The 20,765-nt window shown below is 38.9% G+C and overlaps 1 protein-coding gene across 1 annotated transcript in view; it reads left to right on the forward strand.

The window, feature by feature from the left end:
• Positions 1 to 10,210: 10,210 nt before the first annotated feature.
• Positions 10,211 to 20,765, forward strand: part of LOC137571858 (uncharacterized) — a 35,658-nt gene continuing 25,103 nt past the window's right edge. The window contains exons 1-8 of the mRNA NM_001433652.1: positions 10,211 to 10,856; positions 13,531 to 13,673; positions 14,634 to 14,709; positions 15,724 to 15,826; positions 15,985 to 16,078; positions 16,199 to 16,310; positions 17,178 to 17,284; positions 18,112 to 18,153. Coding sequence (NP_001420581.1) covers positions 10,778 to 10,856; positions 13,531 to 13,673; positions 14,634 to 14,709; positions 15,724 to 15,826; positions 15,985 to 16,078; positions 16,199 to 16,310; positions 17,178 to 17,284; positions 18,112 to 18,153 — 756 coding nt within the window. The 5' untranslated portion in view covers positions 10,211 to 10,777. The remainder of the gene's footprint in view (positions 10,857 to 13,530; positions 13,674 to 14,633; positions 14,710 to 15,723; positions 15,827 to 15,984; positions 16,079 to 16,198; positions 16,311 to 17,177; positions 17,285 to 18,111; positions 18,154 to 20,765) is intronic.

The following is a 20,765-nucleotide window of genomic DNA, read 5'->3' on the forward strand; positions in this document are numbered from 1 at the left end:
TTGACAAGGGCACCAAGAATACATAATGGAGAAAGGATAGTCTTTTCAATAACTGGTGTTGGGAAAACTGGATATCCACAGGAAAAAGAATGAAATTGGACCCTTACCTTACACCATACACAAAAACCATCTCAAAGTGAATTAAAGACTTAAATGTAAAACCTGAAACCGTTAAACTCCTAGAAGAAACTTAAAGAAAAAGCTCCCTGGCATTGGTCTTGGTAATGATTGTTTTGGACATGACACCAAAAGCAAAAATAAACAAGTGGGACTACATCAAACTAAAAGGCTTTTGTACAGCAATAGAGATAAGTATTGGTGAGGGTGTGGATAAAAGAAAGGGAACCCTTGTACACTGCTGATGGGAATGTAAATTGGTACAGCCAGTATGGAAGACATGGATTGGTCAAAATATTAAAAATTGAAGTACCATATGATCCAGCAATCCCACTTCTGGGTATGTATCCATAGGAAATGAAATCAGAATTTCAAAGAGATGTCTGCATTCCCATGTTTATTGCAGCATTATTCACAATAGCCACGATATGGAAAAAATCTAAGTGTCCATTGGCAGATGAGTGGATAAAGAAAATGTGGTGTGTGTGTGTGTGTATATACACACACAATGGAATATTTTTCAGCCATAAAACAAAGAAATTCTATTTGTGACAATATGGATGAACATGGAGAATATTATGCTAAGTGAAATAAGCGCAGCATAGAAAGACAAATTATGTATGATCTCATCTGTAGAACCTGAAAACGTTGAACTCATATAACCAGAGTATAATGGTGGTTGCCAGAGGTTGGGGGGTGGGAGGAATAGGGAGAAGTTGGTCAAAGGGTATAAACTTTCAGTTATAAGATGAATTAGTTAAAATAAAAGATGCATAAGTTCTGGGGATCGAATGTACAGCATGGTGACCATAGTTAATAATATTGTATATTTGAAATTTGCTGCAAGAGTAGATCTTAAATGTTCTAACCACACAAAACAAATTGTAAGTATGTGAGGTGATGGATGTGTTAATTAACTTGATGATGGTAATCATTTCACAATGTATACATATATTAAATCCTCATGTTGTACACCTTAAAAGAAAACATCACATTGTGCAATCTAAATATATACAATTTCTATTTGTCAATGATACCTCAATAAAGCTGAAAAAAAAGATAATTTAAAAACGAACAAAGGATCTGAATAGACATTTCTTCAAAGTAAATACACGAATTGCCAATAAGTACATGAAAAAATCCATTAAATCATTAGTTATCAGGGAAATGCAAATGAAAACCAGAAAGAGATACCACTTTCCACCCACTAAGATGGGTATAATCAAGTAAATGGAAAACAAATTTTGGCAAGGATGCAGAGAAAGTGCAACCTTCATACATTGCTGGTTCAGCCACTGTGGAAAAATAGTTTGGCAGTTCCTCATAAAGTTCAACATAGAATTACCATATGACCATGCAATTCCACTCCTAGGTATATACTCAAAATAACTGAAAACAAGTATTGAAACAAATACTTGCATATGAAGCAGTATTCACAAGAATTCAAAAAGGGAAACAGCCCAAATGTACATCAATGAATGTACAGATAAATAAATTGCAGTATATCCATACAACAGAATGTTATTTGGCCATAAAAAGGAATGAAGTACTGATACATGCTACAATGTGAATGAACCTGGAATATATTATGCTAAGTGAAAGAAGGTAGTCCCAAAGGCTCACATATTGAATGACTCCATTTATATGAAGTGTCTAAAATAGGAGAATCTTTAGAGACAGAATAGTGGTTGTCTAGGGATGTGAAGTTTAGAGGGAAATGGGGACTGATGACTAATGAATCCAGAGTTTCTTTTGAAGATGGTAAAAATGTTGTAAATTAATCTTGATGATGGTTGTACAACACTGAATATACTAAAAGACTACTGATTTGTAGACTAAATGTGTGAATGGTATGATACATGAATTAAATATCAATAAAGGTGTTTAAGAAAACATGCCCTGAAAGGATAAAAGTTTATATGAAAGTAATGTGTGTACTTGTCTAAACAAACTTCAACATTCTTTAAAGAAACATACCAAAATACAGCTCTAACAAAGTAAAATTAGCAATATCTGCCATCCCATACAAAATTACTTGGCATAGGAAGAAGTAGAAAAATGTGACCCACACACAAGAGAAAAATAATAGAAACAGAGCTGGAACTGTCAAATATGAAGGAATTAGCAGACAAGCATTTTAAAATAACCATTATAGCTATTATGATTATCCTCAAGGAGTTAAAGGAAAATGTGAACATAATGAGGAGAGCAATGAAAGATATAAAAAGAACCAAATGGAACTTCTATAGAGAAAAAATGCAATATTAGAAATGCAGCCTGTCCTGGATGGGATTAACAGAAGATTAGACTCTGCAGAAAAAAAAGATTAGTGAACTTGAAGACATAGTGAAAGAAACTCTCCATTATGAAGCATAGGGGGAAAAAGGTTATAAAAAATGAAAATGAACAGCAAGTGTCATGAGCATCATGGCAGAATGAGTTCCTTTTGTCTCTCTGTTCCAAGTTACAACCAAACGGACATCCATTGATCAACAGAGGATTCCCTACACAGCACAGCAGGATGCCTAAGAGATCCTTGCTGCTGTACATCTGAAGGTGGGTGGACTGGACCCCTGGGAAGTAGTGGAACTAGGGGAGAAGTACCCTCCCCTGGCAGCAGTGATAAAGGGTATGGAGCCTCACACAGTGGCCTATGCGACTGTGAGTGGAGGCAAGGGTAGCCCAGCTTGTGCATGACTGTCCATGGAGCAGTGGCAGCCCCACACCACATGGCTGCCTGCAGAGTGGCTATGGTGGTGGCCCCACTCATGTGGCTGCCAGCAGAGAGGCATTGGCAACAGCCCAACCCATGCAACTGTAAGCACACTGGGCGGGAGCAGAAAAAACAGCCCTTGCCTGCCCCCCAAACAATGGCAGGCAGAACCTGTAACCACAAGCATCAGGAACCACAGCAGAACTGGTGACCCAGCTTCTAGTGGTGGCACTCCTGACACCAGCTCCACCAGCAGCAGGGGCTGCATACAAGTCCCCGGGTCCCCAGGCCCCTGCCATTGACAGCAACACCCATGAACCTAGCACTCCTGGCAGTGGTGCAACCAGTACCACCAGACAACCCAGGAACAGCAGCACAGGTGGTGTATGGGGCAGCAGCATCTGAGCCTGTAGAGAGCCAGTGGAGGAACACAAGACCCAGGTGACCTTGGAAGCAACAGAAGTGCTCGCAGCCTGGTGACCCTGGTGGTATGGCCTGACACTGCAGGGACATTGTAAGCAGCAAGGTGCCAGCAACCCCAGAGGCACAAGAAACACAAGGAGGGCGCTGATGATGTCTCTGGTAGGGGCAGTGAAGGGTGGAAAGCGCAGGCTCTCAAATACAATCAGAAGCAACTCAGAACGAAAGTAACCAAAGCCATACCCAAATGAGAAAAGGTGGTTACTACCACAAATTTGCTAGCAGAGGATCAACTCATCAAGCACCATGAAGAACTACAGTAAAACTGAAAAACAGAAGGAAAATGACAACTCTCCAGAAACCAAACCTGAACTCACAGAAGATTACAATCTAACTGACAGAGAATTCAAAATAGCTGTCATAAAGAAACTCAACAAGTTACAAGAAAACTCAGAAAGACAGTTCAATGAGCTCAGGAATAAAATTAATGAACAGAAGGAATACTTTACCAAAGAGATTGAAGCTCTAAAAGAAAATCCAAACAGAAATTCTGGATATGAAGAACACAGTTAATGAGATAAAAATAACGTAGAAAGCATTAAAAAGAAAGCAGACCTTCTGGAGGAGAGAATTAGTGAGCTCAAAACAGAAACATAGGGGGCCAGCCCGGTGGTGCAGCAGTTATGTTTGCATGCTCCACTCCAGTGGCCCAGGGTTCACTGGTTTGGATCCCAGGCATGGACCCACGCACTGCTTATCAAGCCATGCTGTGGTAGGAGTCCCACATATAAAATAGAGGAAGACAGGCACAGATGTTAACTCAGGGCCAATCCCCCACAGCAAAAAGAGGAGGATTGGCAGTGGATGTTAACTCAGGGCTAACCTTCCTCAAAAAAGTAAAAAATAGAAACACAGAAATGATTCAGGTGGAGGAAGAGAGACAACTAAAATTTTTTTTAAATGAAGAAATTCTTCAAGAAATATCCAACTCAATTAGGAAAAGTAACATAAGGATTATAGGTATCCCAGAGAGAGAAGAGAGGGAGAAGGGAGCAGAGAGCTTATTGAAAGAAAGAATAGCTGAGAACTTCCCAAACCTGGAGAAGAAACTAGACATGAATGTACATGAAGCTAGCAGAACTCCTAATTACATCAATGCAAAAAGGCCTTCTCCAAGGTATATAATATTAAAACTGTCAAAAGTCAATGACAAAGAAAAAGTATTGTGGCAGCAAGAGAGAAGAAAATAACGTAGAAAGGAACCTCTATCAGACTTTCAGTGGAATTCTCAGCAGAAAACCTACATGCTAGGAAAGAGTGGAATGATGTATTGAAAATACTGAATGAGAAAAATTATCAACCAAGAACACTATTCAGTGAAATTATCCTTCAGATACGATGGATAAATTAAAGCTTTCCCAGACAAACAAAAGCTCAGGGAGTTCATCACCATTAGACCTGCCTGACAAGAAATGATGAAGGATCCCTCCTACCTGAAACAAAAAGGCAAATGTTTACAAAGCTTTGAGCAAGGAGATAAATAGATAGACAGTCATAAAATTGGAGCCCTATATCAGAACAGATTAGCAAACTATTATAACCTGAAGGATAAAGGGAAAGAAAGCATAAAAAATAACTATGAACACTTGAATTGGGTCACAAACTCACAATGCAAAAAAGAATAATTTATGACAATAAAAAATAGGAGTGGAAGACAAAAGAGATGGAACCTGCATAGACTAATGGAGATAAGAGGCTATCAGAAAAAGGACTATCTCATCTATGAGATCTTTTATACAAACCTCATGGTAACCACAAAACATAAAATCAGAGCAGAGTCACAAATCATAAATAAAGAGAAAACTGAGAAAACCATCAAATAAAACCACCCAAGTGAAACGGCAGACAGAAATATAAGAAAAAAGAAACAATGGAAATATAGAAAAACCAGAAAACAAAAGATAAAATGGCAGTATTAAGCCCTCATGCCAATAATCACTCTAAATGTAAATAGATTGAATTCACCAATCAAAAGACACAGAGTGGATGGACGGATTAAAAAACAAGAAACAATATGCTGCCTCTGGGAAATGCACCTCAACTCTTTTTTCTTTTTGAGGAAGATTAGCCCTGAGCTAACTACTGCCAATCCTCCTCTTTTTCCTGAGGAGCACTGGCCCTGAGCTAACATCTGTGCCCATCTTCCTCTACTTTATATGTGGGACGCCTACCACAGCATGGCTTTTTGCCAAGCGGTGCCATGTCCGCATCCAGGATCTGAACCGGCGAACCCCAGGCCACCGAGAAGTGGAACATGTGACCTTAACCACTGCGCCACTGGGCCAGCCCGACATCTCAACTCTTAAGACAAACATAGGCTCAGAGTGAAGGGATGAAAGATGATACTCCAAGTAAATGACAAGCAAAAGAAAGCAGGTGTAGTCCTACATATATCAGGCAAAGCAGACTTCGAGATAAAAAGATAACAAGAGACAAAGATGGGCAGTATGTAATGATAAAAGGGATATTCCAACAAGAAGACATAACACTTATGAATATATATGCACCTAATACAGGAGCAGCAAAGTACCTAAAGCAACTATTAAGACTTAATGGGAGAAATGGACAGCAACAAAATAATAGTAGGGCACCTTAACACCCCATTCACATCAATCGATAGATCATCCAGACAGAAAGTCAATAAGGAAACAGGAGCCTTAAATGAAACACTAGATCAGGTGGACTTAATAGATATATAGAGAACGTTCTATTGAAAAACAGCAGAATACACATTCTTCTCAAGTGCACATGGAACATTCTCAAAGACAGACCATATGTTGGGAAACAAAACAAGCCTCAATGAATTTAAGAAGATTGAAATAATATGAAGCATCTTTTTTGACCAAAATGCTATGAAACTAGAAATCAACTACAAGAAAAAACCTTGGAAAGTCAGTAATATTTGGAGATTAAACAACATGCTACTGAACAACAATTGGATCAATGAAGAAATCAAAGGAGAAATCAAAAAATACCTGGAGACAAATGAAAATGAAAACAACATACCAAAACATATGGAATGCAGAAAAAGGAGTCCTAAGAGGGAAATTCATGGCAATACAGGCTCACCTCAACAAACAAGAAAAATCTCAAATAAACAAGCTTATAATATGTGTAAAAGAAATAGAAAAAGAAGAACAAACAAAGCCCAAAGTCAGTAGAAGGTAGGAAATCATAAAAATCTGAGCAGAAATAAACTGAATAGAGACTAAAAAGAAATAGAAAGGATCAATGAAACTAAGAACTGGTTCTTGGAGAAGATAAACAAAATTGGTAAACCCTTAGATGCACTAAGCAAAAAAAGAGAGAAGATTCAAATAAGTAAAATCAGAAATGAAAGAGGAGAAATTACAGTGAACATCACAGAAATACAAAGGATTATAAGAGAATACTATGAAAAGCTAGACGCTAACAAACTGGATAACCCAGAGAAAATGGATAAATTCTTAGAATCATACAACCTCCTAAAACTGAATCAAGAAGAAACAGAGAATCTGAATAGACCAATCACAGGTACAGAGACTGAAACAGTAATCAACAACCTCCCAAAAAAGAAAAGTCCAGGACCAGATGACTTCTCTGATGAATTCTACCAAAGATTCAAAGAAGATTTAGTTCCTATACTTCCCAAACTATCTCAAAATATTGAAGAGGATGAGGCACTTCCTAACTCATTTTAAAAGGCCAACATTACCCTAATACCAACCAGACAAGGACAACACAAACAAGGAAAATTACAGGCCAATACTACTGATGAACATCAATGCAAAAATCCTCAACAAAATATTAGCAAATCAAATACAACAATACATTAAAAGAATCATACACCATGATCAAGTGGGATTTATTCCAGGGATGCAGGGATGGTTCAACATCCACAAATCCATCAATGTGATAAACCACATTAACAAAATGAAGAATAAAAATCATATGATCATCTCAATAGATGCAGAGAAAGTATACAACAAGATGCAACATTCATTCATGATAAAAACTCTCAATAAAATGGGTATACAAGGAAAGTACCTCAACGTAATAAAGGCCATATATGACAAACCCACAGCCAACATCATACTCAATGAGGAAAACTGAAAGCTATTCCTCTAAGAACAGGAACAAGATAAGGATGCCCACTCTCACCACTCTTCTTCACCATAGTACTGTAAGTTTTAGTCAGAGAAATTAGGCAAGAAAAAGAAATAAAAGGGATCCAAATTGGAAAGGAACAAGTAAAACTCTATTTGCAAATGACATGATTCTATATATAGAATACCCTAAAGAATCCACCAAAAAACTAATAGAAATAATCAACAACTACAGTAAAGTTGCAAGGTATAAAATCAACTTACAAAAATCAGTTGCATTTCTATACACTAAAAACGAAATAGCAGAAAGAGAAGTCAAGAATACAATCCCATTTACAGTTGCAACAAAAAAATAAAATACCCAGGAATAAATTTAACCAAGGAGGTGAAAGACCTATACACTGAAAACTGTAAGACATTATTGAAAGAAATCAATGAAGACATAAAGAAATGGAAAGATATTCCATGCTTTATGGATTGGAAGAATAAACATAGTTAAAATGTCAATATTACTTAAAGCAATCTATAGATTCAATGCAATCTCAATTAGAATCCCAAAGACATTCTTCATGGAAATAGAGCAAAGAATCCTAAAATTTATATGGAACAACAAAAGACCCCGAATAGCCAAAGCAATCCTGAGAAAAAAGAACAATGTTGGAGGTATCACACTCCCTGAATTCAAAATATATTACAAAGCTATAGTAATCAAAACAGCATGATACTGGCAGAAAAACAGAAACGGGTCAATGGAACAGAATTGAGCGCCCAGAAATAAAACCACACATCTAGGGACAGCCAATCTTTGACAAAGGAGCTAAGAACATACAACGGAGAAAGGAAAGTGTCTTCAATAAATGGTGTTGGGAAAACCGGACAGCCACTTGCAAAAGGATGAAAGTAGACCATTATCTTACACCATACACAAAAATTAAGTAAAAATGGATTAAAGACTTGAATGTAAGATCTGAAACCATAAAAGTTTTAGAAGAAAATAGAGGCAGTACACTCTTTGACAATGCTCTTAGCAGCATCTTTTCAAATACCATGTCTATTCAGGCAAGGGAAATGAAAAAATAAACAAATGGGACTACATCAGACTAAAAAGTGTCTGCAGAGCAATGGAAAACATCAACAAAGAAAAAGACAACCCACCAATGGGAATAAAATATTTGCAAGTCATATATCCGACAAGGGATCATTTTCCAAAATATATAATGAACTCATACAACACAACAACAACAAAAATGAACAACCCAATCAAAAAATGGGCGGAGGGTATGAACAGACATTTTTCCAAAGAACATATACAGATGGACAACAAGCACATGAAAAGATGTTCAACATCACCAATCATCAGGGAAATGCAAATCAAAACTACAATAAGATACCACCTTACATCTGTCAAAATGGCTATAATTACCAAGACAAAAAATAGCAAATGTTGGAGAGGATATGGAGAAACAGGAACCCTCATACACTGCTGGTGGGAATGCCAACTGGTGGAACCACCAGGGAAAACAATATGGAGATTTCTCAAAAAATTAAAAATAGAACTGCCATATGACCCTGCTATCCTACTACTGAGTATTTATCCGAAGAACATGAAATCAACAATTAAAAGAGATTTATGCACCCCTATGTTCATTGTAGCATTATTCACAATAGTCAAGATGTAGAAGCAGCCCCAAGTGCCCATCAACTGATGAATGGGTAAAGAAGATGTGGTAGGGCCGGCCTGGTGGCACAGTGGTTAAGTTCGCACGTTCAGCTTCTCAGCAGCCCAGGGTTCCCTGGTTTGGATCCTGGGTGTGGACATGGCACTGCTCGGCAAAAGCCATGCTGTGGTAGGCGTCCCACATATAAAGTAGAGGAAGATTGGCATGGATGTTAGCTCAGGGCCAGTCTTCCTCAGCAAAAAGAGGAGGAGTTAGCTCAGGGCTAATCTTCCTCAAAAAAAACAAAAAGATGTGGTATATATATACAATGGAATACTACTCAGCCATAAAAAAGACAAAATCGTCCCATGTGCAACCACATGGATGGACCTTGAGGGTATGATGTAAGTGAAATAAGCCAGACAGAGAAAGACAAACACCCTGTGATTTCACTCACATGTGGAAGATAAACACTTGGACAAAGAGAACAGACTGGTGGTTACCAGAGGGGAAGGGGGTCAGGAAGGGCAAAAGGGGTAAAGGGGCACTTATGGATGGTGACGGATAAAAACTAGACTATTGGTGGTGAATGTGATGCAGTCTATACAGAAATTGATAAATAATAATGTAGATCTGAAATTACACAATGTTATAAACCATTATGACCTCAAAAATAAATTTTAAAAATGAAAATGAACAGAGCCTCAGTCCCTTGTGATACAATATCAAAAACCGTGATACACGTTTAATTGGAACAGTGCACTCAATGATAGAAAAATATGCATGTGTTCAAGCGCACAGAGAACATTTACCTTGATAGAGGATATTCTCTTCCATAAAATGTCAACAGATTTTAAAAAACTGAAATCATAAGAAATACGTTCTTTGACAACAACAAAAGCAGAACTTAATTCTAAATGCCTATATTATAAAAGAACAATCTCAAGTAACCTAACCTTCCCTAACAAACCAGAAAATTAAGAGGAAAATAAACTGCAAGCAAGTAGAAGGAAGGGAATAATAAACGTAGAAGCAGAAATCAATGAAATAGAAAACAGAATATAGAGAGAAATCAATGAAACCAAAAGGTGGTTCTTTGAGAAGATCAACAAAATTGATAACTCTCTAGCCAGACTTATCAAGAAAAAAAGCGAGAAGACATACATTACCAATATCAGGAACAACGGAAGTAGCATCACTGCAGATTCTGCAGACAGTAAAAGGGATAATAAAGGAATATTATGAGCAACTCTTTAGACTTCTGTATCTGATGCTGGGTGAGGGATAGGAGGACATGACCTTAGGCAGGATACAGCCCCCATAATATGCGACCCAAGCTTCCCTAATGAGGCCACATCAAGCGTTTACAAAGTACCGTCTTCGGACTGCTTAACTTCCCAAGACCTGAAGATCTCCAGCCCTTCCATCTGGAGTTAACATGTTCTCCTTCCTCGTAATGTTCATTCAATGGTGGTTGTTTATTTTGTTATTGAGCATTTACTATGCAAAGGGTCTGCCTTAGCCCCTCTGGATATGCCCCGCCCCAAGCCTGATCGTGTCTGGGAACCCCCTTCTTGGGCCCCCGCAGCCATCTTTCCCAGCATTCCTGCGGAACCCCGGTGCCTAGCGACTTCAAATCACACCTCATAATGCCGCTGGTCGGGAAGAGGAGGGACTAGACTCTGCAGCCATTATCCTCGAGGCTGGCGGTTTGCGAGGTGCGCATGGGGTCGTTTGCGTCCAAGGCTGCCCTCGGGGCGACCACCGATGAGCTCGCGGAACCAGAGCCGAAACACCTAGCCGGTGAGTAGGAGGCTTGGCGCAGGTGGCCCACGCAGCCAGCGAGGTCTAACTGCCTCTGATGGCTGCCGCCTGCTCCTCTCCCTGGTCCTTGACCCTGCAGGAGTGGGGAGATTGAATTCTCCCTCTAGCAATCTTTGATTGAGCCCAAAAGAGAACCACAAGCCTTTTTAACTCCAAACTCCAAACTATTTGCAAGTTATTCAAATAACTCAGGACGCGAGAGGTGGTAGAATAACATTCAACTCAAGCTTCTGAGAAGGATCTCAATTCTAAAGCCCGCCCCTGCCTCCATATAAATCATGGTATGCAGCGAGTCTTTTGAAATAAAGGAAGGAAAAGTCTATGGAGCAAATCTTCCCATAGATAGTCCTTACCTAAGCTCCGTGAATATGCTTTAGAGTGTCCATGGCAACCTTTTTTATGCGCCTCTGTGTTTCCGGGGGAAAGAATTTTGATTCTTGAAGTTATCTGTCGCTCAGACAGAATTGACTCCCAGCCTAGCCTCAGTTCCTATTGTTTGAGTTCATACTGAGCAGTGACTTCATAAACAGTATGTGCTATTGGCAATATACATAAATCCTACTGCTTTTGAAACCTTCATAGCTGTCTTACTCTTTCCATCACCTCTTTCGTATTTTGCCTAAAAACTATCCATTGACTTAATATATATTTGCCCTCTGAAGTTTTCTCTTATCATCATGATAATGTACATGTATTACAACAATTAACAGTTCACTAAGTTAAACAGATTAATTTCCTTTATATATATATATATATACACACATATGTATATTTAAGTTTGGTAAACATTCTAGGCAGGCTCCATAGTAGATTCTGGGGCAATATATATTATCCAGCCATGGATGGTTATGTAATATGTCCAGAACTGGCTTCTCAAGACTTAAAGGATGAGCAGTAGTTATCTATGTGGAAGATGCATGGAACAGAAAAGGGACGCTTGAGTCAGTACCATGATAGCCCAAAGGTTCAGTCCAAAGGCTGAAATCATGGGAAAGCAGAAACAAAAAAAAATTTGCAGAGGAAACTTTACAGAAAGAGAAATGAAGCAGACTTAGAGATAAAAAATATGAGAAAATCACATTCTTCATAACCTTAAACATGGCACAGCAACTGGCATACATTAGGCGTTGAAACCAAGTATATATATGACAAATAAAAATGGCAAGCAATAGGATATATTGGAGTATACGAGGAAGCCATTTTGTATAAACCTAATTCGGCCTGACTTTGTTTTTTCCAAGAGGGCCTGACTGTGGCTGTTGAGCACACATTGTATATCTGCTTAGACACTTCCTATGGCCAGAACAAAGGCCCTTGAGATAAAGGTGCAACTTCCCCCTACATTGGCATTTCCTTAGGGATAAGCATCTTTCCTTAGGCTAGGAACTGATTGCTGCACTCACCTTTGACCACCCAGCTCACCTGTGACCACCCAGCTCCACACAACAGACTGCCACCCTGCTGCGTTCACTGAGACAGAAGACCTACCTGCTGTTTCCATCAATCGCTGTGCCGACAGAGCAGTCTCGCGACTATTGTAAAAGGGACATTTCAATCCTATGTGAAACATCCTCTCTGGGGCTATATCACCACTCTGTACACCCCACTTCTTTGGTGCCCTTTCTTCCTTTGGGAAGAAAGGCCCCGGGCCATGGTCCTCAGATTTCCGCTCAGAATAAACTCTCCCAAATTTTCATTTATAGATTGGTGATGGATTATTTTCGTCGACATATATTTATTGAAGAAATGAATCTGGGTCAACAGTTAGGGTCAGCCTATAGCTCCAGTGCACTAGCATATTTGTTAAGCACCTTCCTCAGTACCTATCCTAGTGCTATGCATATGAAGATGCTGATTAATGAATAAGTGCTAGATATGAAGTTGTTTTATAATGGTCTATAGATAGTTTTGAAAGCAAAGAGGGTTTTAAACTAATAAACAGTAGAGAATCATTGCATGTTTTTGAATGGGAAAATGAAACAATGAAAGTTAGCTTTTGAGGGGCTGTGTGAAGTAAATTGATGAATGGTTGTAACCCTGAGGCAGGAAATTGGGAAGCTGTCGCAATAAACCAGGTACAAGGCTATGGGGAAGTGGACTGAAGAAAAAGCAATAAGGGGTTAAAGGATACAAACGAAAGGATCAGACGTTGGGTGATACTACAAGGAAAGCTCCTGACTAAACCTTTATGGAATGACTGTTTTCTTGAGAGAGGCAGTGTGACATAATGGTTAATATCTTGGTCTCCAGGCTCAAACAAATCTGAATTCAATTTCCAGCCCTGCTGCTTAACTATTCTTTTGACCTTGGGTATGTTACTTACCTTCTTGAGCCCTATTCATTCATTTAAGAAGTATTTACCATAACCTGTTATGTGCCAACAACTGTGTTGGGTCTTGGGGAGACAGTGGTGACCAAAATGGACACAGTCCCTGTCCTCATCAAGTATACAGAACAATAAGGTAGACAGGCAGTAAATATCATGTAACCTATATCAGTACATTTGTAATATTTGTAATGAAGAAAATGTTTTGGATTATTCCCTTTGTCATTTCTCTGAGATTTGATTGCATCTGTATTTAAGTTACCAATTTTGGTTTTGAAAATTATTTCTCAGTCTGTATTTTAACTCTTGTCATTGTCTCTAATTTAGATCTAATACAGTACATAAATGAAACAAATATGAGTGTTGAACATCTGGCTGATGTTCTTTCTGAGAAAACTCGGAGCAGCAGCTGGGTGGTGGTGTTCAAAGCCCTGGTTACTGTGCATCACCTTATGGTGCATGGAAATGAGGTGAGCATGGGTTGTATTCAAATTTCCTTCCTTTTAGTACAAAACACTGTGAGTGCAATTGCAAAATGTTCTTGGTTTGTTAAGGGCTTCCTACCTTTTACTTTCATTAGTGACAAGTGGGAGAAGTGAATAGCAGTAGGTATTAAAAAACAGATTTTTCCATTTTTATTTATGGATATATCTTTGCAGTCAGTATTTGAGGTATACTGTTTTAACCACTGGGTAATAAAGTGGATAATAGGGTGGATATTTCTCAATTATTTAGATGGTTTAGACCAAAACAAGAAAACCCTCAAAAATGTGTTGATGCATGAATAAATAAATAAAATAAAGCAGTTTGCAAGTCAAAGGGCCTACAGTGGTTGTGTCTGTACTGAACATGTACAGACTTTTTCTTGTCATTATTCCCTAAACAACACAGTATAACAGCTATTTCCATAGCATTTACATTGCATTAGGCATTATAAGTAATCTAGAGATGATTTAAAGTATATAAGAGGATGTGTGCAGGTTAAATGCAAACACTATGCTATTTTATATAAGGATCTTGAGCATCTGTGGATTTTCGTATCCATGGCGGGGGGGTGTCCTGGAACCAATCCCCCATGGATACCAAGGGACAACTGTAATTAATTCTGCAATTAGTTAAAACTTCTCAAAATCAAAAAGGGGGAAATGGCACCATAGAAAGTCTTGGGGGAAAAGAATGTGTATTCACATGAGCTTTAATGTGTACCCCCTTGTTTATTTGGGGGTATATATACAGAGGAGAGCTGACAACACTGCAGATCCTTCTGCTGGGTAGCCCAGGATATGCTCATGCTCACCTTACTCAGCCCTCCTGAAATAGAAACTGTGTGATAGAACTATGTTAAATATGCATTCACAATGACAAAATCATTAATACACTCTTTTTGTGGACAGAAACTAATTTTAGAATTTGGCACATTTGTTTGACAGCGTTTTATCCAACATCTTGCATCTAGAAACTCTTTGTTTACTTTACACAACTTTCTGGATAAAAGTGTCGTGGAAGGTAAGACGATTCGTTGATGGAAGTATTTCTATGTGGCAAGGAGGGAAAAGTTCTGAAAACCACGTTTGGTTAAAAAATGGTTCTAAATTATGAAGGGTGTGGTGTGTTGTACATTTTACAATGGTAAATAATTTCTAAATTCATTGATACAACACATATTTGGGTGCTTACTAAGAATAACAGAATATGTGCTGGAGATAGAGGAAATTGAAATCTCCGGGTATTTACTCAATGAGGCCTTCCTTGTTCAGTCTACCAAAAATTGTGGCATACCCCTGTGCCCCTTCTGTGCTTGAGTTTCAGTCTTTCCACTTCTCTCCGACTAACCATCTCTGTGTTTTTCTTTTCTTTTGCTTGTCTATCAATCCCCATGGGAATGGCAGTTCCACAAGGGTAGGGACTTTTGCCTGTTTTGTTCACTGCTCATAGTAGGCACTCGACAATTGTTGAATGAATAAATAAATTGAGTAAATAATCAAGGTGCATTTGGAGGTTGAATAGTGAGGAGTTGAGTTTCCATCATGGCCTTTCTTTCTCCATTTTGTCTATGAAGTAGGGAACAAAGTTATCTGCTGTGTGGAGGCAGGGTGGGGGAGGGATGGTGACAATGGAATGAGGTGTTTCAGGAAAATGCTAAGAATTTACAATAGTTTCTGTCGAAATGTGAAAGAAACTGATAAAGTTCAATGATTTCCTTATTCAGGAGTGTCACTATCAACACTGCATCATGAGGTGATATCAAGGCTTTGAGGAAATAAAAAAATAATCTTTAACAGAAAGTTTGAGGAATGTTGGACTAGATGATAAATAAAGGCCATTCTAGCTTTTGTGCTTCAAAGATGTTATTGACATATATATATATATATATACGTATATTATTGAATCTATTATTGAATATATATATATTGACATATATAGGTGAATGTGGAATGATAAGTCTTTGCATTTAGTGACATATATCGTAAATGGTTAATATTGGTTAATTAGGAAAAAATAAAAATGTTTCATTTTTAGGCTATACTATGTCAACCTTCATCAGACGATATAGCAGATACTTGAATGAAAAGTCGCTCGCATGTAGACTGATCGCATCTGACATCACCAAAACCAAGAGAGGGTCAGTAATTATCATTAGTTTGTAAGCAAGAAATACTGAAATACATATGTACTCTGATATGTAGTTTGTCAAAAACACAGCTTTATTTCGAGACGCTGATGTCACGCTGCTTCTCAAACTCTTAATTATTGATGTTATGCATTTGTTATCTTTTGTAGGACGAATGGTATGATGAGAACTATGAATACTAAAGAGCTGCTAAACACACTTCCAGTTATTCAAATTCAGTTTGATGCTCTTCTTAATTTTAATGTAAGAGCTTTATAAATCCTTTTTTAAAATATTGGTATATGGCATTGTTTAACTGTAAGTGGGAGAAGGAATTATTTTAAACTGTAGTGGTAATTGATTACTCTTTTATTTAATTTCTAGGCAAATTCAGACGAACTAACTAATGGTATAATACATGCCGCTTTCATGCTCCTCTTTAAGGATTCTCTTCGTCTCTTTGCAGCCTATAATGAGGGGATCCTTAATCTGCTAGGTAGGCTAAAGAATAAACATTGCTTTTTAAAAAATACACTGGTAAAAATAATTTATTTGTAAAAATCTTTTATCTCTACATTTAAACTCGTATTTGTTCTAGGTTCAAAATAGAAGATCTTTGCAGGGTCATATATATTTTTAAATAATGAGACGTTATATTGCTTTTTTGGTTAAAAATTGTTTCGGTAATTAGCCACAGAACTTTTTAGTTTTCATATAAGTTTTATATTTATGGGAAACTTACCAGGGAATCAACATGGGTTGCCATATTTATACATTACACATTAAGGCTCACTCCACCAAAGTCAAATAATACAGTTCTGACTTTCCTAACAAGATAGGGCCTATAACTTAAGTAAGTATTATTGCTGATATACAGGCATATATTTCTTAGGCTTTTCAGGAAATTTCTGTCATCATTTAGCCCTAATGAATGACTTATTTCATAGGAAGGGTTCTCCAAACTTCACTAATGAGAAGTTGAGGTTTTTCTTATACTGAAGGGGTACCTAGTACATTTGTAACATTATAAAAGAGTGGGAGACACAGCCCCTTCCCTTAGAGAGGTTCAGACTTGATGTTAATCAAAAAGATTACAGACTAGAAGTTGTAGAAATTAAACTAAACTCTCTATGTATGCTATTAAATTCTATATATATTCCCAGCACCAGTGTTTGGCATGTTACTCCCGGAGCAGTATTCTTGCTTGTTAAAACAAAAAAATAGCTGGATTAAAACTGTAATTGTTTTGAACAAGTTAAAATCATATCCAGAATCAGCTTAAAAGAGAATCATCAGAATGGAGTGGAACTTGAAAATTGCTAAGATATTGGCTCCTTCATGGTAATTTTTTTTCTATTTATAGACAAGTATTTTGACATGAGGAAGAACCAGTGCAAGGAAAGTTTGGATATTTACATCAAATTCCTTGAAAGAATGACCAAATTGGCACGGTTTCTGAAAGTTGCAGAGGTACAAAAGTCCATTTCTATCCAAGGCTTTCTGCTGTTTTCTGTATTAGTTTAGTATCCAGTATAACTATATCTCCCCCCCCCCCGCCCCGTACCACACAAACACACAGAAATTGGTAGTAGTTTTAACTATTTTGTAGACAGTAAAACTAAAAACTAAAATTAGGTACTTCAAATGTACCATCCAATGCACTTGTGCTCAAAAGCAATCTTACAAGGATTTCTGTTTGTAGCCATGAGGATAACCTATACCAAGCTTACTTTCCCACCAGAAATGACTCTAAAACCAGGCCAAAATATATATGACTTAAGTCTTTTCAGTCAGTGGACAACAGGTAGAACAGGTCTGTGATCAATAAGAGAGAGAAATGCGTGAGGCGAGCCCCACATTCACCCTGACTCTCAGAGGAACCCAAGCAGGACAAATACAAAGAGAACCACACCTGAGGCAAGCAATATTTGAACTTCTAAACACCAAAGGGAAAAAGACATATTAGCCACAGGAGAACAACAACATGAATAATAGCTGATTTCTAACTACTTGAAAAATTAGAACACGTTTGTGTGATATCAAAAATGTAGCTTAGCTCTTCTCAAACAGCAAAGACTCATTATCTGCCCAGTCTTCTCTTTTATAGTTTTAGCCTTATGACAAATATAAGTTTGTACTTAACTGTCCATGGCATACTTTAGCCTAACCTGTTTTTCTTGATCAGATAGGTCCCAGCCCAGCAAAGCACTCATGCTTGTGGTCTCATACTTGCATTTCTTTGTTGCCCCTCCCTGCAGTAATGTGTACTTTTCCCCCCCTTTTTTTTGTGAATTTAGCAAGTTGGAATTGACCAGAACGACATTCCACATCTTACTCAGGTCAGTGTATCTCTCCTGTGTGTTTAAATGATGTTTTTGTCCTTATGTTTGTGTGTTTATTCTATTGGTCATCATCTGAGGTACCATCCTTTGCCATATACTCACATGTGTATTTTCATTTCCGCAGGAGTAAGATATGTGCACACACATACACACATAGACTTGTGTCTTCTGAACAGGTCTGTGAGCTGTTGGTCTTATAAAAGAGGCCATTCTCTGCTGAGTACTAAATGGTGACTCATAGTATAACAACTAGACCATGCTTTTTAAATGGAGAGAACTGATCAGTGGAAACAGTAGAGTATTTGGAATAATGAACATAGATTTGAGGCTGCCTTGTCCTCCTTTCAGGTGTATAATCTCAACCAATTCATTCCCATTCTCTGTGCCTTGTTTCTGCAACTGCAGTATGAGTGTAATACTGTTGTCTGTCTCATAGCAGTGTCATGAGAATCAGATGAACTCAGGCTTTTTTCTTCCCTGGAAGCTGGTCATCAGGAACCCCTTACATGGCCATGGGTGTGATGTGAGGTAGAGGAGCTCATGCAGTCTGCCTGTGCCCTCTGGATTTGCCTGTGTTCCATCCCAGACGTACCATAGGGCTGGAGCAGCAGGGCTGCTGGCCAAGCCTGGACCTGCTACAGAGCTCTTTCCTGCTCTGGGCCCCAAACTGATGTGGCAGGCTTTTTGGTTGCCTCGAATATGGGCCAAAGCAGTTTTCCTTGGTGTGGGAACATGCTGTCTCTAGAACCCAAAGAGGCCTACCAGGTGTTGTGTTTCCTTTTTCATGGTGGGAGGTGCAAGATGCAATACTTTATCTTCCATTTTGGATGGGATTTCCTGGTAGACACCTGGCCGCTGGAGCCCTAAGAATTTTAATGATGTAGAAGGCTCCTGAATCTGTAGGGTTTATCTCCTACCCTCTGGAGAGTATGTAGCTTTCCAAGGTCTCTACTGTACTGGCCACTTCCTCCTCATCTGATCTAGTTAGCATGACATCATGGATATAAATGGATCAATGTAATTTTTCTGAGGGGTAACCAGATGGTCTAGACTTCTTCTGACCATATTATGACAGAGGGTTGAAAGAGTAAACACAGTCTAGGTCAAAACTGTTAATGTATAGTGTTGTCCATTCCATGTACCTACAAACTCTGATGCACACTTTTGATGGCAATGGAAAACGCAGCATTCACCAAACTGATAGCTGCATGCCATCTACCTGAGACTACGGTAATCCAACTCTACCAAAGAAAGTGTAGTAACCATGGCTGTAATTGTGTCACTACTTGATTGATTATGCTGTAGTTTGTCATTCTCCAGGGCCTGACTGGTTTGGGGGGCCATATTGGCAAATTACATGGATATATGATGGGGACCATCACTCTGCATCCTTTTTATCTTTAAGATCGGCATTAATTTCTGCCATCCTCCTGGGAGGCCATCTTGTTTTTTATTTACTGTTTTGCCTGGAGGGCGGGTGGCGGCTGTTTCAGAGGTGTGTCCCCACCGACAGTAGGGTGAAATAATGCATAGTTTTCAGAATGAGAAGTCAGATAACCAGACAAAGAGAAAATGAGAATATCTGGGTTAGCAGGGGAGAAGATGGGATTTCATTTCCCAGAGGCACTATAACCAATGGATTTCAGTCAACATTCATTCGCAAACACATGCTTAATCCCTACCAGGAGGAAGGAGCTGTAATGAATGAGACACAGTCCCAGTCCCTGAGTTCCTGAAAAAGATAGAACAAAGACTACAGAAACATGACTAAAATATCTGCCAAAATGTAGTCCTCTGATTTTTCTCCACATTGACCTCACTTCCTTGAGGGAGATGGTGGAGGTGGCAAGGGGTCCTTTGCTGAGAACCACAGCTTGGCCATTGTTCGGGTACTGATGAGTGTTAACTGACCTGGGCTTGGCATCTTGGCTTCAGCTTCCTTCAGTGTTCAGCGCCTGTGGCCAGAGCTCTAGGGAGACATCTGACAGGAGGAGCTGCAGGATGGAGGTCCATGTTTCCCATTGGGCCACTCTTTCTCCTCCTTATCTCAGCTCTGGTCCCCAGGACACCTGAATCAAAAACAAAGTAGATAGCTATGGGAGAGGCTGTGGAAGGCAGGTGAGAGTCTTTCTTGGTAAACTTTCATGCAGATCCCCCTTCCTTCCTCCATAAATCAACTCCTTTTACTGGAAGAGCTTTCTTATCAGTAGGCTAGCCATTGGCCCTCAGCCAGTACAGAAAGTCATTTGTCATGGCCTTGGGTTGGCAGAGCTGCTCCTGCGACGTGCTTTCTCGGGTGTCCTGGAAACTCTGGAATGGAGTGACGTGCAGGGCTCCATGGGAGGGGAGGAGGTTAAGGAGACGAGAATTAAGTCAGCCTCTGCTTTGCCCCACTCAGTCAGTCTCCTTGATAGAGGTCTCCTCCTAACAATGCACAGTTTCAAGGAGCGTTTACAACAGATCTGCTACTAGATCTCTCTGCTACTAGATCTCTCGAAGGGTGTTAAATCTTCCTCTGTGACTGTAGGTTGGCCAGTTTCTCCTTGTGCTTCCAACAGACTTGACTTTATGTGAATGGATGCTGGACTGTTAGGTGCAGACTCACCAAA

This window comes from Equus caballus, chromosome X (assembly GCF_041296265.1).
Source record: "Equus caballus isolate H_3958 breed thoroughbred chromosome X, TB-T2T, whole genome shotgun sequence".
Taxonomy (NCBI): Eukaryota; Metazoa; Chordata; class Mammalia; order Perissodactyla; family Equidae; genus Equus; species Equus caballus.